A 14,572-nucleotide genomic window follows, 5' to 3' on the forward strand; every position below is an offset into this window, starting at 1 on the left:
AAGCAGCAGAATATTTGAACTGCAAACTTTTGAACTAACTTGATGGTGAATGATCTGTCGCCATGCCAACGGCATTTGATGACATCCCATAATACGCTTAGATATGTTGATGGCTGCATCGTTACCAAACCTGTGAAGTTTTGGGCCATTTGGAGCATTTTCACTGAAGTTATGAGAAAACCGTGTTTCATGGCGAGCATTGTGTTGCCATGGCAACGGCAGTTGAAGAAATCTCAAAACTGTCCCGTAGATGTCTTCACGGCTGGACTGTTAGCACACATGTGAAGTTTGAGTACTTTTTGAACATTTTCATAGGAGTTAATGTAAAGCGACATTGTCTTTTATGGCATATGATGACACCCCATAATTGACGTAGAGCTGTTGAGGGCAGGACCATTAATCATTATCTGAAGTCTGCTGCTCTGAGCATGTCAGTTGGAGTTATGACATCATCGTGTTCCATTACACAGGTGTTTATATTTGAGCTAACGAGGCGTCCAGAGATCAAAGGTTTCCATTGTTCTGAATGAGAGATAAACGTCTTACATGTGAACGTTTTGTTGAAGAACCGTAATAGATATCGGTGAAATTTCAAAGCGTGAAGCATCTCAAGGACCTTGAGTATCTGAAGTGTGCTTTCTGTGTACTTTCGGGTTAATAATGTGGCCTTTTTGGCAGATTAACTAAAGGTGTGCGGCTGCTGCTGTGAGGAAATATCAGCCTGAAATTATAATGGGCTTTAATGGAGACATGTTGAAAGTTTTTGTCACTTCATGCCCTCAAGAGGCATTTTGTTTAATTATTTTTGCTTAATTATTTGTCATTTTTCAAGCTACGAGATGTTTTCCTACGTTTGTCATGAAAAATTATGTCTCAGGAATGTAGGGTTTGGGAATTATGGCAGTTTAAAAAAAAAATATGAAGGCAAATTTCAAACTGTCCTCCACTCTAACTCTGACATCACGCACTCTGCCTTAAAAAGCTGCGCAATGTTAAAGTTAAAATGTTAACAATTTGATGAATTATGGGCTATATCTCGGGAATTATGAAAGTTATGAATGAAAAAAGTAATAGCCATCGATTCCCGACCGAGCTGAACGTTTTGATGTTTGAACGGAGTTTCTGCGATGTGGAATGTGGGAGAAGAAGAGGGCCAAAATAACAGGCGGAATAATAAAGAATTTTGTGCGTAGAAGAAGGTAAAAAATATACGAAAGGCTGGGCTCCTCACTAGAGGTGAGGTGTATTGCCTCATACATTAAGTTATAAGTTTGCAAAATCAATCAAATGTAGGTCAATTATGCTTGATACTTCAATATGCTTACATCACAGCTCTCCATAGGTTTTTCATTTATTTTGTTACAAAAAGTGTTGGCAGCTCATTCCTTAAAACAGAAGCCTCAGATTGCTCATAATAAGGGGAAATAGGAAGGGTCTATTTCAAGATGGTTATGCAAATAAGTTATTTTTATCAACTAAGATTTGTTAGAAAATGTTTTCAACTTGAATTGACTGAATTTATTTGAAATGTTGGTCTTATTAACAGATAAATACTACTGTGTAATATGTGTTTACATATATATTTTAATGTACAATATAGGAAAAGTACAAATTTGAGGTGTGGGCCATATTCCATTATACAATATGGACAACGGGCCGCAGTTGGCCCCCGGGGCCGTAGTTTGGACACCCCTGCTCCAATGAGTTATGTGCTGTAGAAGTTTATGAAAACCTTTAGAAGGTCACATCTCTGCTCTGCTTATCCGTAACAGCTGAGGACGTTCTGGTTAATGATTGATATGAGAGTAGGATGTTTGCTTCAGGTGTTAGGATGTTTTGTCAGTTGGAATATTTTAACAGTCGCTCACGAGGCCCGTATGTGAGTGAAGGCAGCTGAAGCTGTGAATCAGAACTTTATCTCCAAGTTAGCATGTGTTTAAGGATGTGAAGAGAAGGTGTGTGTGTGTGTTTGGTTACAGAAAGAGAGTGCTTTGCTGCATGTGTGTGTGTGCTCTTTGTGTGTGTGTGCGTTTGCTCTGCTGACGACAGAGCTGCAGGTCGGGGGGGGTGTGTGACGCTGTGTGTTAGGGGAGTATCCTGAGTCATTCACTCAAACCCACACAGGAGATTTAACTCACACAGAGGCAGAGACGAGACGACAGAGAGAGATCACGTAAGACTTCTTATATTATACTTGCATTGTGCTTATTGCTACACTATGACAACCTTCAAGATTAATGATCATGTGTCTATAAGTTAGTTTATGTAAGAAAACATGTCACTTGTTTTCATATCTGTACCCTCTTAGAAAATATTCTCGCAAAAGTCACTGAACTGACTTTAGTATTTGCTCTCCTGCTGAGAGATAGAAGGGGAGATTTGAATAGCTCTCTGACATGACTGATATTGATGTAACACTCGGCAAGAAACGTAATAAGAGTACTTCCCAAAACATCAAACTTTTTGTTGAACTGTCTTAGTACTTTTGTTTACAATAGCTGCTGTTTAAAAATAGTCAGCATAAGGGCAAACTGTAACTACAAATATGTTTTCTTTAATCATCTTTTTGTGAAATGTAGATACTGGCAGGCAGTGGTGTAATGCAGTGAAGTACATTTACTCAAGTACTGTATACTTAAGTACGATTTTGGGGTACTTTTTTATGTTATGCTACTTTATACTTTACATATTTAGATTCTAAGGTAATTATAAATACATAAACTATGATAAATAATTATAGGTTAAGATATCCAGCAGCAGTATATGAAGTAATTCATTTAGCTCCACCTTAAACAGCAGTGATGAACGCTGAATAATACTCCAGTAATTTGATATATATGATTCTCAACTGGGACTTTACACACAATTAGTACTTTTACTTTTGGTACTTTAAGTTTATTTTGATGCTGATACTTTTGTACTTTTACTTGAGTAAGATTTTGTGTGCCGGACAGGAAATACTCTGTTACAGGACTACTTGTAACAGATACAAAAAAAAAATATATAACTGAAATAGAGCTTGTGACAATGCAGGGTTGGATTGTGAAACATTTAAAGGCAAGCTATATTGAATCAAGATAAACAGTTTTCCATGCACTTCAACAGAGATGGCCGATGGAAAATAACCTCTGTAGCACTGAACTTTCTCATATTTCTCATATTTTGTGGATTTTACTAACTAAAAACTAGCCACAGTCGGGCTGTCTTTGGCCGTCAATATGGAGTCATTGATTTTGGCTGCTGTACAGAATCCAACTGTTTAAATCAGGGACAAAGTCTGAATCTGTGTTTGTCTCTTGCTGTAAGAACATTGGGTCTTTACATCACAACCCTGATAACACTGACTATGACCTGCACGCACGCACGCACGCACACACACACACACACACACACGCACGCACGCACGCACGCACGCACGCACACACACACACACACACACACACACACACACACACACACACACACACACACACACACACACACACACACACACACACACACACACACACACACACACACACACACACACACACACACACAGCACTGCTAGTACAACGCTGAACGTCTTGTGACAGATTATAAGGCAGATACTACAGTATGTTATGTAGTTCAATGCATACCATTCACAGCATGCGAACAGTTACGCATACACTAAGATTATTTGACGTCCTGGTCTCATTTCATGGCAATTTCTCTCTGCTTTTGCTTTGGCTCGTATGAGATTCTCTGACAGCTACTATGGAATGATTGTGTGTAAAAAGACACCCAAAGAATGAGGTGAGGGTTATGTAACGGTGTTAATCTCTCATCTATTCCAAATTATCTTTCAGGTGACAAAAAAGGAGCTGTAAAGCAAGAAAACTAAAGACGGAAAGATGACAATTGGGAAGAACTCGAGGAAAAACTCTGCCCGGAGCTCCATCCGGGCCCCAAAGTTTCTGGACAAATCCAGTGGCTTCTACGGCCGCCTCGATGAGCCAGAGACCCCTGGAGAAGGGGAGGAGGTGAGGGGACAAGAAGTGGAGGAGACAGGGGACAGCAACAGAGAGGCAAGCAGCCCAAGTGTGGTGCATGTTTCTGAGAAAGAGGAAGTGGAAGTGGAGGCGTTTGACCACAACGAAGGGATGATCGAAGACGACGGGGAGACTCTCCTCCAGAGGAAACCCAGCCGCCGCAGCAGCAGGTGGAACAGAAGCTCCAGGAGGAAGCAGAAGGAGGGGAGGGTGGAGCAGGACGCAGCCCAGGAGGAGAGGCCGAGCGCGGGCACAGAGAGTACAGACACCAGGGTGATGATCCAGGTGGAGACAGGAAAGGGGAAGGAGTCCACGATGGTTCACTTCCCTGTTCGAGAGGATGAGGACGACCAGGTCCTGATCAGAGACAAGAAGAGGGGGATGGAGGAGGAGGGAGAGGAGGAGAGGAGGATGAAGAAGGAGCAAGAGGAGGGGCTGAAGGAGGTGAAGAGGAACACGGTGAAGAATTATCGCAAGGTGAGAAATTAGAAAAAGAGCCTGATGATGTGTGTGAATTGATTTACTTTTATAAAGGATAGACACTACAGTTGAATATGATACATTAATAGATATACCCCCAGTTTATTGCTTACATTAACACAACTATCTAGTGCTTAGGAAGTGAAGGAAAACATGTAATTCGGGAAGTTGGCCTTTGATAAAAACATATTGTAAAATATTCACATTTTCTAAGACACTACAGGTGCATACTGTATGTAACACTTTAAAAAGTAATAAACAAATAGATATAACCTTTACACTTCCCAGTTTATTGCTTACATTATGGAAATTATCTTTAGAAATTGGCCTTTAAAATAATACAAATTGCAAAATCCATATGTTTTGCAAGACACTACAGGTGCATAGGTGCAACTGATAAAATAACATAATAAAACTTCCCGAGTAGAATACGTTTTTTCTTTGAGTTCTTCCCATTTATTGGAAATGTTATGTTTACATATGCAAATAAGGTATTATCTTATTATGAACTGAGGCGAAATCTACCGACACAAGTTACAAAATTAGTCAAATAAACACCTACATTTATATTTGTTATGTTTTCTTTCCATTAGTCTGGAAGAAGACATGTTCTGGATGCTTAATAGCCCAGCGTCACCCCCCTGGTTAAATGTTTAGCCCCTCAGGGTTTGTCGAACAGAGGGGTAAAGTTCTCCCTCCACATGCTGGGCTATTAATCACCATGGTAACTATCACCCTTAATAATAAACCACCGGCGGGGTCAAGGTACAGCAGCCATCGGTGCATGTCACCAGCTCACTCCCTTCCTCTGGCAGGATTCTTTCCTTTACGTCACGTTTAATTACCAGCAGAAATGGAGCAGGAACGGGGGGGGGACGCTCACTAAAAGCCACGGAGCTGCGCGTCCCTCACCTGATTCACATGTTCCCGACCATTTTCTGCTTTCTTAGACACACACAGCGCAGAGGTGACATTCCTGTGGCTCCAGTATCGAGTCCTTTTATCAGTGGAACCAAGTCTGGCAGTGTTGACCCGCCTGCTAGGCTCACACCATAAAAACATTCCTCTGTTAACCAATCAGAGCCACCCTCACAGCCTGACCTCTGCACAATATTAGTTTATAAAATGATAAAAAAACACAATTATATAAAGTGTTCGACATTGAATAGACCAATCGATTATTAGATAAGGACAATAAATGTTAAGTTTAGCCCTAAACAACCCATGGAGACGAGACAGTCCATTTGTTCACTTTAACATGTTTTCTACCTATTGCTTGTCTTCTAGTAAGTTCACAGCATGTCAGTTGACAAATAAAAATGTGAGTTTTGTGAGATCCAGACATCTTGAATTCGTCCCACAGCAGTGCAATGTCATAATACAAAATAAAAAAATTCAAAAATAGGAATAAAGTAAAATAATAATTATACAATTTCAAAAGATGTATGTGAATTCATACAGTAAATGAGGTGGCAGCCAGTCATTGCAGTAGTAAATTGTAAAACATGTATATTCCACTGTGTTATTTCACAACAGTGTGGTTACAGTGTTAAGTAGTGCAACAAAGGAGCAGCGAGAGGGAGGAATGCAAACAATTCAAAACATGTATGCAGAATAACGTTTGCATCATAAATAAAGAGAAATTAATAGTTAACTGGGTTTAAACTGATTTTGAGGATGGTACAGAATCATAAAGTCAAGGGGGAGAAACAGAAAGGTCAAAATGACAACAGCAAAGACACCACATCACTACTGTACGTCCACGTCACCCTAACAAATACACAATGAGTTATATTACAAACATTATTATCATGTAGTCATTTCCAGGTTGTTATTTTGGATTATTTGATTGCATTGCTAACCTTTACCCTCCTCTTTCGATCAGGCTTTGGACCGAGCGTTTCGCCGCGGCTGGGAGGCCTTCATCACCAACCTGTACAGCGTCACCCTCACTCCTGTGACATCATCCTCACCAACATCTGCATCCTCACCTTCATCCAAGAAGAAACATCAACACAACTCTGTGCTGGCCGAGTTTCAGTAGAACTTGGGAGAGACATGGACAATAAAACTTAATATTTAGTTATTCAAATCGTGATTATGCAGTTTATGATGGACAATCCTGCCTGTGACATTCACTTTATAGTCTAATGAATCGTACAAAACATGAACATTCTGCGGATTATGAGACATTTTTTTATGTCAATTTGAGGCCATTTTGAAGTGTCTCTTTGAGGGACATTTTCGAGATGAAGGCCCCTGATTGAGTTTTACTTCATGATGTGAGGAAGCCATACTGTTAATTTTACATTGAAGTCTATGGGACTGGCTTAAATGTAAAAAGCCTGTTTTTATGTGACTGAGTTAAGGTGGTTTTCCTCTATGTTGCAAATTCCAATCACATCTTAGCTCCTTCATTTCGGTTCACTATTAAGAGCTTGGAGCACTAATGACCTCTCCTTCATTTTGGTTTAGCACAATGAAACTACTAAAGTGTTGACGTGTAACCAAAGGGAAGGACATTTCCAACCGTGTAGCAATGACTGATAAGTGGAGATATTTACATTTCTGTTTGTTAATCATTGCCATTTAAGGCTGAGAGCTAATCATTAATGAAAGGAGAGACGAACACACACAGCTGATGATTATTTAGACATTTTGGTAGTGATTAACACACATTTATGTTATTACTTTTGTAGAAATTGAATTTATTTTAACCAATGTTAAGACATTTAAACAAGGACTCACTGTTAACATATCTAAACATAGGTTATTGAATTTCACAAATGAAATGCACATGTGTTTGACTTCCTCACTGTTTGTTCTGGTGAAGGTTATTAACCTGAAGGGGCAGGGCAGGGGAGTGTTTCAAAGAAAAACTTATATAATTTATAGCCTGGTTATAAATCACCATAGCTTTTATTGTTAACATTGCACATAAAGTTGGTTATATGTGTTTTAGTACCACTCATTTTTAATGTATTAATGATTTACATTGTCACAATGAAATATGAAATGTGTACAATAGGCCTGTGTTAATTTCCTGTTGTCCAGTATGTGTCTGGATGTCATGTGTACTCTTGCAGACTAGACTGAAAAGGACTTCTAAAAATGTTGTTAATTTTTTTATTTAACAATCCTTTTGTATCCTAATCATTGCTTCTGCAGTCCGGAACCAGCAACAAGAAGCACTTTTCTGAGTAAATAAAGATTTAATTTATTATACTGGGTGTGCTTTCATGTTTAAATGAACAAGTTGTAAAACACAGCATCATGTAGCATCAAATAGTGACCAATGAAAATGCTCAAATCCATAAGCAGATCTATCTCGAACCTGCTGAGCTTCGATAAGGAATGTAAATATGTAGTTATCTAATCTTAAATATAACCTTTACAAGGGAACATATAACCCTTTGAACACCAATACGTTTCAGCTTGGCCTTCAAACCATGAGAGTTGCTAGAGTTTTGAGCGTTAAAGGCTACTTCCCTTTTCCAAAAACTTTAAATGATGAAATGTAAAATGTCGTTTGAGTTCTAACAGATATTCCTACTATGTGTCTACAGGAAGAAAAAAATACATTAAACAAATATATATATATTTCTAGTAAATATTGAAATAAAAATAAAACAATAAAATGTTATTAGTAATGTTAAAATAGTTCAAATTAACTAATTCAATTCCCTTTTTCATCTTTCTTATTGAGCCGTTGTATCTAACATATATTTCATTTGGGCATTCAAGACTAATTTTCATGTTTATAGAAATTGTGCACATAGCATTTGAGTCACAAGGCACAGAGGTGATATCCAAATAATTTAAACCTATTTGAAGAGATGTTTTTATGCAAACTTTTATCTTAAACTGGTTTACAGGAAATAATTTGTTGTTCAGCTGCAGAATTGTAGTAGTTTTGGTGTTTTGGTGTCTTTGCCGCCACCTTGTGGATGTAAAACATATTACTATTTATTAACGGAAATGACGCAGTTCAATAAACTCTACTCGTGTTTAAATTATAGTTTAGCTTTATATACTAATGTCCACTACCTTAAACCGAAAGTAATCTTAAATACAAACATTGTGTATTTTTCTAAATTTAAATTAGCTTGTGGAAAGACTTTAGCCGGTTTGGCGGTAAAAGTTTCCCGGTGGGCGGAGTCATGGCAGGACATAAAAGGCGGACGGACCGTCTCCTCGTTCACTTCCTCCTCTCTCCTGTTCAAGGTAAGATATCTTCATTGAGCAGTAATACTTATTGCATTTATAACGTCTTAATTATAATATGTTAGGTTAGTGAGCTATTGCTTTGACATTACACTTGATATACAATTGAGCTTTTAAGCTTTCCTTCCTACCAATTTACCATCGGCAGTGGGCTGTTAGCTTTTATCTCATCTGCAGTATTGAGCTTAGCTATTCACAATCCTTCACCATCCAACACTAAAACTCTTTCTGTTCATCTGGTGTTGGTGTCAACATGCATGAGAACATATTTCCTAAATGCTGCATTTATTATTTAGTGAAAAACACAAGATGAACTCGTGTTTTAGACTCATGTTACAAATGGCTGCCACTCGTTTGCTGTGGCCTCAGTGTCTCTCAATGATGATAATTACACAGACCTGAACTGAATGACTGTGACTGGACTTAATTATTCTGATGCGAGACACTTAAAATATTTGCCTACTCATGCAGTCCTGCACACGTGGAGCCGTCACGTGTTGGCCTTTCAGAGGAAATGACATGCTAGCTACACCCTGCTAAAGTCATGAATGTATAAGGCTAAATCATTCTTCCTTTTTTTTTCTAGATGGGGAAGAAAGATCCACAGACTGCTTGCTTGCTGCAAAGGTAATTTATCCACACCACGTGGCTCGTCAACATCTATTTTATCAGATAGTTTCGTGCTACAGTGATGTTTCAATTGAACTCTCTCACTGAAATCTTTTGTGGAAAACTATTCAAACGCTGAGTAGCATAACTCTTTTATTGTCAGAGAGCACATTTGAAGTTGACTTTTTAAACCCATTACTTTTTTATTGTTTGTCTGCAGGTGTGAGAAGACCGTGGCGAGTCTCTCCTCATCAGGTACATATCATGTTTAACCTTTTGGGGGTAGATTAGCCATAACTTGGCTCTGTGCTGCAATGATGATGACTATAAGAACTCTCTCTTGCCGAATCAACTTTGAAGAATTTTCTTTACCAGATTCTGAGCAGCACATGGGCTCCACTTAATGCATTGTATATGCAATACTTACATCTAACTGATTTATGGTTTGTTAGCAAATGCCGTCTAGTTGAACTTCATGCTGTCTTTTCAGCCCAATAATCTAATGTTGAGCTATTTTGCATTAACTTACTTATTAATTATAAAACTGTCCATGTGATATAAAATAAATATGGAAACTGCTAGTTCAAAGGGCCATGTGCTAAAATAAATTATTTTGTTCTTTTTAGAGTTTCAAGGCCATACAAGAATGAAGGCTCTTTCTTTTAAGTTTGCCTGAGCCTTTCTAATCGGCTGCAAGTGCACTGAGGTGAGTGAAATGTGGCTTTAAGAGTTTATTCTGTCTTGGGGTATATATGATGATAAATAGACAAGCATATGTCTGATTTCATTGATGCCAACCTTTAATCTGATTACCTCTAAATTAACTGATAGAAATAATTTGATTCATTTCCAAGCAGGTGGTTTAAACTCTTTGTTTCTCTGCTAGGTCTGAGTTTCTCAAGATGCTTTGGGCAAGGACGACGCCTGAAGATCTCAACATGTAAGTTTCAATGAATGAAGAAATCAAACGTGCTGTTTGAAATGGGGGTAAACCCCATCAAACATCTGGACTATTATTTCATAATGCAGTTCCAATGATGATGAACTTAGCTCACTTTGAACCGATGTGAAACGACACGAACAACTGAGAAACTGCATTATTTAACATCTGTTTAATTTTGGAGCTTTATCTTGCCTCCTGGTCGATGTAGCTAACTTGTGTTTTAAATTGGAGAAATGTAGATGCATACAGTTAACATGTACCCGTATTCTGCCAACAGATGAATTGACTGAAGGCCTAGAGCTGTGCTGCTGAGTTCAAAGGTAAGCTGTCCTGACTCTAAACACAGAACCAACAGCCATTATTCCAGCCGTGCTGAAAATGATGAGATATACATATGGAATCTCGTTCGTCTGAATTCCTGTTGAGAAAATCTATATCTGACATCAGTACACGTCAACTTAAACAGTTCAAGACTTTTGACATTTTGTGCTAACACGTGATGTTTGTCTCTTGCAGATGCCTCTTTGCAACATGATGCTCACTTCTCAACAACAAAGGTGTTTGCCCAGGTGAGTTCTCATATATAAAGAAATGTCTCTGCTGTAGTGACACATTGCATAGTTTCCTTGTGATGACACCCGCACAAGTCTTACGCCTTGGTTCAATGCCAGAACCTGCAAAGGTGGACCCACTGGTGTTACCTTGGCAATAAGGTGAAGACCTGTTGGGGTTACCAACCGTCTGAATGGAAACGCTAGGATTAAATATAATTTTGTAACGGGGGCAATTTCCGTTTCTAGTGAGACTTGGTGTAAAATTGAAGAAGAGAAATTATATTCTGATCGATTCTTGGACAGATCTGTGCACCAGTATGCAGCTTGACTTTCTTTTCTTTCCCTTAAGGTTAACATCAATGCTGACCTGGGAACCCAAGTCATGAGGATGGCCAACGCTGATGTAAGTATCTTGTGATTAGTCAAATACTTATAAACAGTTCACCCTGGCTTGCGAGATGCTTTGTAAACAGATGTGCTGTTAAGGTCCTAAAATGCATTCACTGTAGAGGAATTTTTTTTATTAGCAGGGTGAATAATTGATGTTCAAAATGTTTAGTATTCCTTGCATCAAAGTGATGAGTTTCTAATTACCGCCCCAGTCTGATAATTCATGACTGATTGGTTTACCCCTCTGATAAAACAAGAATTAAAATAGTTATGACTTCAGGAGAGTTCACTTGGATTGCTAACTCAGCCTTCTTTTTATTTACCTGTTGCAGGTGTGACACCATCTGATTCAATCGTGAGTGTGTGTGGGGATCAGCACCGATGCAGGACTGCTGCAGGTAAATGATAAACATGTTTGCTTTCAGAGCTGCTGCACATGTCTAAAGTGATGATTTCCTTATTACCGCCCCAGTCTGAAAATTCATGACTGATTGGTTACCGAACTGATTAAACGAGAATTAAAATGGCTCTGCTTCATGTGAGGTGGCTTTGAATAACTCGTCCTTTACTTGTTGCAGGTGTGACACCGTCTGACTTGTGGTGTGTGGGGAACAGATGCAGGACTGCTCCAGGTACATTTAAAAAAATATTGTCTTGCAGAGCTGCTGCACAAGTCTAATTTCTAAAGTGATGATTTCCTTATTACCGCCCCAGTCTGAAAATTCATGACTGATTGGTTACCGAACTGATTAAACAAGAATTCAAATGGCTCTGCTTCATGTGAGGTGGCTTTGAATAACTCGTCCTTTACTTGTTGCAGGTGTGACACCGTCTGACTTGTCGTGTGTGTGGGGAACAGATGCAGGACTGCTCCAGGTACATTTAAAAAAATATTGTCTTGCAGAGCTGCTGCACAAATCTAATTTCTAAAGTGATGATTTCCTTATTACCGCCCCAGTCTGAAAATTCATGACTGATTGGTTACCGAACTGATCAGAACATAAACAAATGGTTGTCAAAACATGTTTTTTTTTTTTGCTAGCCTTCTAAAACGTTTTCTTCCTTTGCAGAAACCGGTTGTCATGAAGAGAGATCCCAAGCCATCTTGTTCTGCAACACAATCCTGCAGTTTGCCAAGCTGTAATACAGCCTTTCCTGTACATGTTTGGTGGCCAGTTGACTGCCTCCTGTCTTAATGTGTATTTCCAGATTGCAATTTATTATCAAATAAAAAATGGTACGAAAACTACATTTTGTGTGAAATACTTTGGGACGGCACCATGCAAGAGAATTAACTGGGGAGCTAAAACTGCATGGTGTAAAAGTTTGCAACTGACTAAAGATTTAAAAACAATTAGCCTTTTTTTTTTTCTAACCCCAACAGAAAAATGTATAGCTTGACATTAATATGAAATGCTTTTTCTTTGAAAGTTAGACACTGGTCATTTAAAAAATATGAAGATTTACTGTCAAAGGTACAGAACAATAGTCATGACTCTTTTTATAAATAGTTGACAGCGGTCAAATGGAAGTGTCTGACATGCAGCCTCAAGCAAATCTGATCACAAGTAGCAGTGTAACAACCCTCATGCTTACACTTGGTTCATTAACTGACACTTGCAAGGGTAGTCTGGCCTTCAGATTCAAGTAACCTTGGAGTTGGTTGTAAAGTTGTGGAAACAATTTTTCAGTCAAAACATCATGGGATATGTTAACCTTAACATTTGAGAAATTACTTTGAAACTGCTTCTAACTGCTAATTGGGTTCTCCCAAATGTTCACCTTTGATCTCTTCATGGTATCTACAACTGTCCAAAAATAGGTGTTGATACAGATGAATGCACAGTGCAATAATGACACTGGAGTCATGTTACACCTTAAACATGAGGCAGCTGTTTATACAAATACAAAATTAACATTATTTCCTGTAACTGCACTGCAACCAATGATGCACCAGTGATGGCTTTTGATGTCATCCAGGGCCAGAGCCTGCAGGGAAACACAAGAACAGGCATCAGACAGGAGGAATTTGATGCAGCAACAATGAAAATACATTTATCAGTTAGTACTTCAAGTGAAAACATTCATCTGGAAAAAGTCTCACCTTGTATTGCCTCTTGACAGGGCTCCTGGTAAGTCCTGTTTGTTGGCAAACACTAGCAGCGTTGCACCAGCTAACCTCTGCATGGATAGGACACACAATTAAATAGATTAATGTAATATTGATACAGAAGTTAAACAAGGTTTTCAGCTACAAACTGCAAGAATAAAAAGACAGCTATTTACTGTCATGCCTCATAGTTTGTGGCTGTGCTTGCCAAAATGCTGACTCATTTCCAGGTTTTAGGACTCTTGCAGTTTCTTTTTAAACTGTTGTATGTGTGTATTGGTTTGTACCTCCTCCAGCAGCAGTGAACTTAGCTCCTTTCTGCAGTCCTCCAGTCTGAGTCTGTCTGCGCTGTCCACCACCCACACCTGCAGGGAAACACAGCAAGAACAGGCATCAGACGGGAGGAATTTGAAGCAGAAAGAGTGAATATAAGATACACATTTCATAAAAAAGGAATATAACAATGTTAGATAACTCACCTCTTGTATTGCCTCTGACAGGGCTCCTGGTAAGTCCTGTTTATTGGCAAACACTAGCAGCGTTGCACCAGCTAACTTCTGCATGGATAGGAGTCACACAATTAAATGGATTAATGACAACAACATGGTTTTTTAGCTGCAAACTGTGAAAGAATCAAAAATAAATGTATTATCTGTCATTCCTCAGAATGTGTGGCTGCAATAATGATCATTAATTTCCACGTTTTTGGACTTCTGCAGCTATTTATAAAAAAAATTAAGAAAAACACTAACATTGTTTCTCATCTTCTATATTAATGTTTTTTTACACTGTCCTGTGCTATTTGCGATTCTCAACTTGATATGAGTTCATAGATAACCCCGAAGTTTTATTAGTGCTCCTTGTAGTTTCTGAGATACATACAGACATTTGTTATCATACTGTATTCTCCCAGCGTTTCAATACCAACACTACCATACTATTTATAGTATGCCTGAAAACCTTATAGTATGCCCCATGGTCCTAGCAGGTCGAATGCAATAGCCCCCTATGCCAAAAATACCAGGAAGTCCTAATGCATCCGGGGGCATTTTGCAGTATACATAATCAACATTGACAAAGCTCAAGTACACAGTAGTATGTTCCAATGGCGTACTTTGGAAGGTCAGTTACACTTTGTACTTAAAGTAAAAATGAAAAATGTGCGACTGTTTTTTCTTACACTATAGTAAAATGAAAGATATAGAAAAAAGTAATTCCCGGTATTCCATTAAATTGAATAGCCACACCT

At 38.6% G+C, this 14,572-nt stretch overlaps 2 protein-coding genes, 1 long non-coding RNA gene, 4 other non-coding genes and 2 pseudogenes across 7 annotated transcripts; 8 read left to right on the forward strand and 1 right to left on the reverse strand.

Moving 5' to 3' along the window:
• Nucleotides 1-1,961: 1,961 nt before the first annotated feature.
• On the forward strand, nt 1,962-7,718 carry sb:cb1058 (cilia- and flagella-associated protein 251). Its single transcript, XM_034136482.1, has 3 exons — nt 1,962-2,173; nt 3,831-4,490; nt 6,379-7,718. Exons 2-3 carry the CDS (start codon nt 3,876-3,878, stop codon nt 6,535-6,537), a joined length of 774 nt encoding a protein of 257 aa, XP_033992373.1. The 5' UTR covers nt 1,962-2,173; nt 3,831-3,875; the 3' UTR covers nt 6,538-7,718.
• A 977-nt stretch (nt 7,719-8,695) lies between these two features.
• On the forward strand, nt 8,696-12,462 carry LOC117487870. Its single transcript, XR_004556443.1, has 12 exons — nt 8,696-8,717; nt 9,304-9,344; nt 9,547-9,581; nt 9,953-10,032; nt 10,213-10,266; nt 10,547-10,589; nt 10,786-10,838; nt 11,173-11,226; nt 11,546-11,611; nt 11,792-11,845; nt 12,034-12,089; nt 12,284-12,462. It is a non-coding gene; the product is annotated as an uncharacterized LOC117487870 (long non-coding RNA).
• On the forward strand, nt 10,356-10,419 carry LOC117487974. The gene has a single exon (XR_004556471.1). It is a non-coding gene; the product is annotated as a small nucleolar RNA SNORD29 (small nucleolar RNA).
• LOC117487999 lies at nt 10,893-11,020 on the forward strand. Its single transcript, XR_004556488.1, has one exon. It is a non-coding gene; the product is annotated as a small nucleolar RNA SNORD22 (small nucleolar RNA).
• Nucleotides 11,392-11,467, forward strand: LOC117487981. Its single transcript, XR_004556478.1, has one exon. It is a non-coding gene; the product is annotated as a small nucleolar RNA SNORD31 (small nucleolar RNA).
• Nucleotides 11,652-11,721, forward strand: LOC117487991 (annotated as a pseudogene).
• On the forward strand, nt 11,894-11,963 carry LOC117487988 (annotated as a pseudogene).
• Nucleotides 12,138-12,212, forward strand: LOC117487980. Its single transcript, XR_004556477.1, has one exon. It is a non-coding gene; the product is annotated as a small nucleolar RNA SNORD31 (small nucleolar RNA).
• A 628-nt stretch (nt 12,463-13,090) lies between the features above and the next one.
• LOC117487824 (ADP-ribosylation factor-like protein 2) lies at nt 13,091-13,933 on the reverse strand. Its single transcript, XM_034136543.1, has 4 exons — nt 13,803-13,933; nt 13,611-13,688; nt 13,318-13,394; nt 13,091-13,202 (listed from the first exon to the last, which is right to left on the reverse strand). Exons 1-4 carry the CDS (start codon nt 13,884-13,886, stop codon nt 13,091-13,093), a joined length of 351 nt encoding a protein of 116 aa, XP_033992434.1. The 5' UTR covers nt 13,887-13,933.
• Between the last annotated feature and the right edge of the window lie 639 nt (nt 13,934-14,572).

This window comes from Trematomus bernacchii, unplaced genomic scaffold (genome assembly GCF_902827165.1).
Source record: "Trematomus bernacchii unplaced genomic scaffold, fTreBer1.1, whole genome shotgun sequence".
NCBI classification, from domain to species: domain Eukaryota; kingdom Metazoa; phylum Chordata; class Actinopteri; order Perciformes; family Nototheniidae; genus Trematomus; species Trematomus bernacchii.

Bases quoted from the DNA above. Each gene is read 5' to 3' on its own strand.
- LOC117487824 (XM_034136543.1), bottom strand. From the start codon at position 13,886: ATGCAGAAGTTAGCTGGTGCAACGCTGCTAGTGTTTGCCAATAAACAG. The intron at 13,689-13,802 runs GTGAGTTATCTA...GTTTCCCTGCAG, and splicing joins TGTCAGAGGCAATACAAGAG to GTGTGGGTGGTGGACAGCGC. The intron at 13,203-13,317 runs GTGAGACTTTTT...GTTTCCCTGCAG, and splicing joins CTGTCAAGAGGCAATACAAG to GCTCTGGCCCTGGATGACAT.
- sb:cb1058 (XM_034136482.1), top strand. From the start codon at position 3,876: ATGACAATTGGGAAGAACTCGAGGAAAAACTCTGCCCGGAGCTCCATC. The intron at 4,491-6,378 runs GTGAGAAATTAG...TCTTTCGATCAG, and splicing joins CGGTGAAGAATTATCGCAAG to GCTTTGGACCGAGCGTTTCG.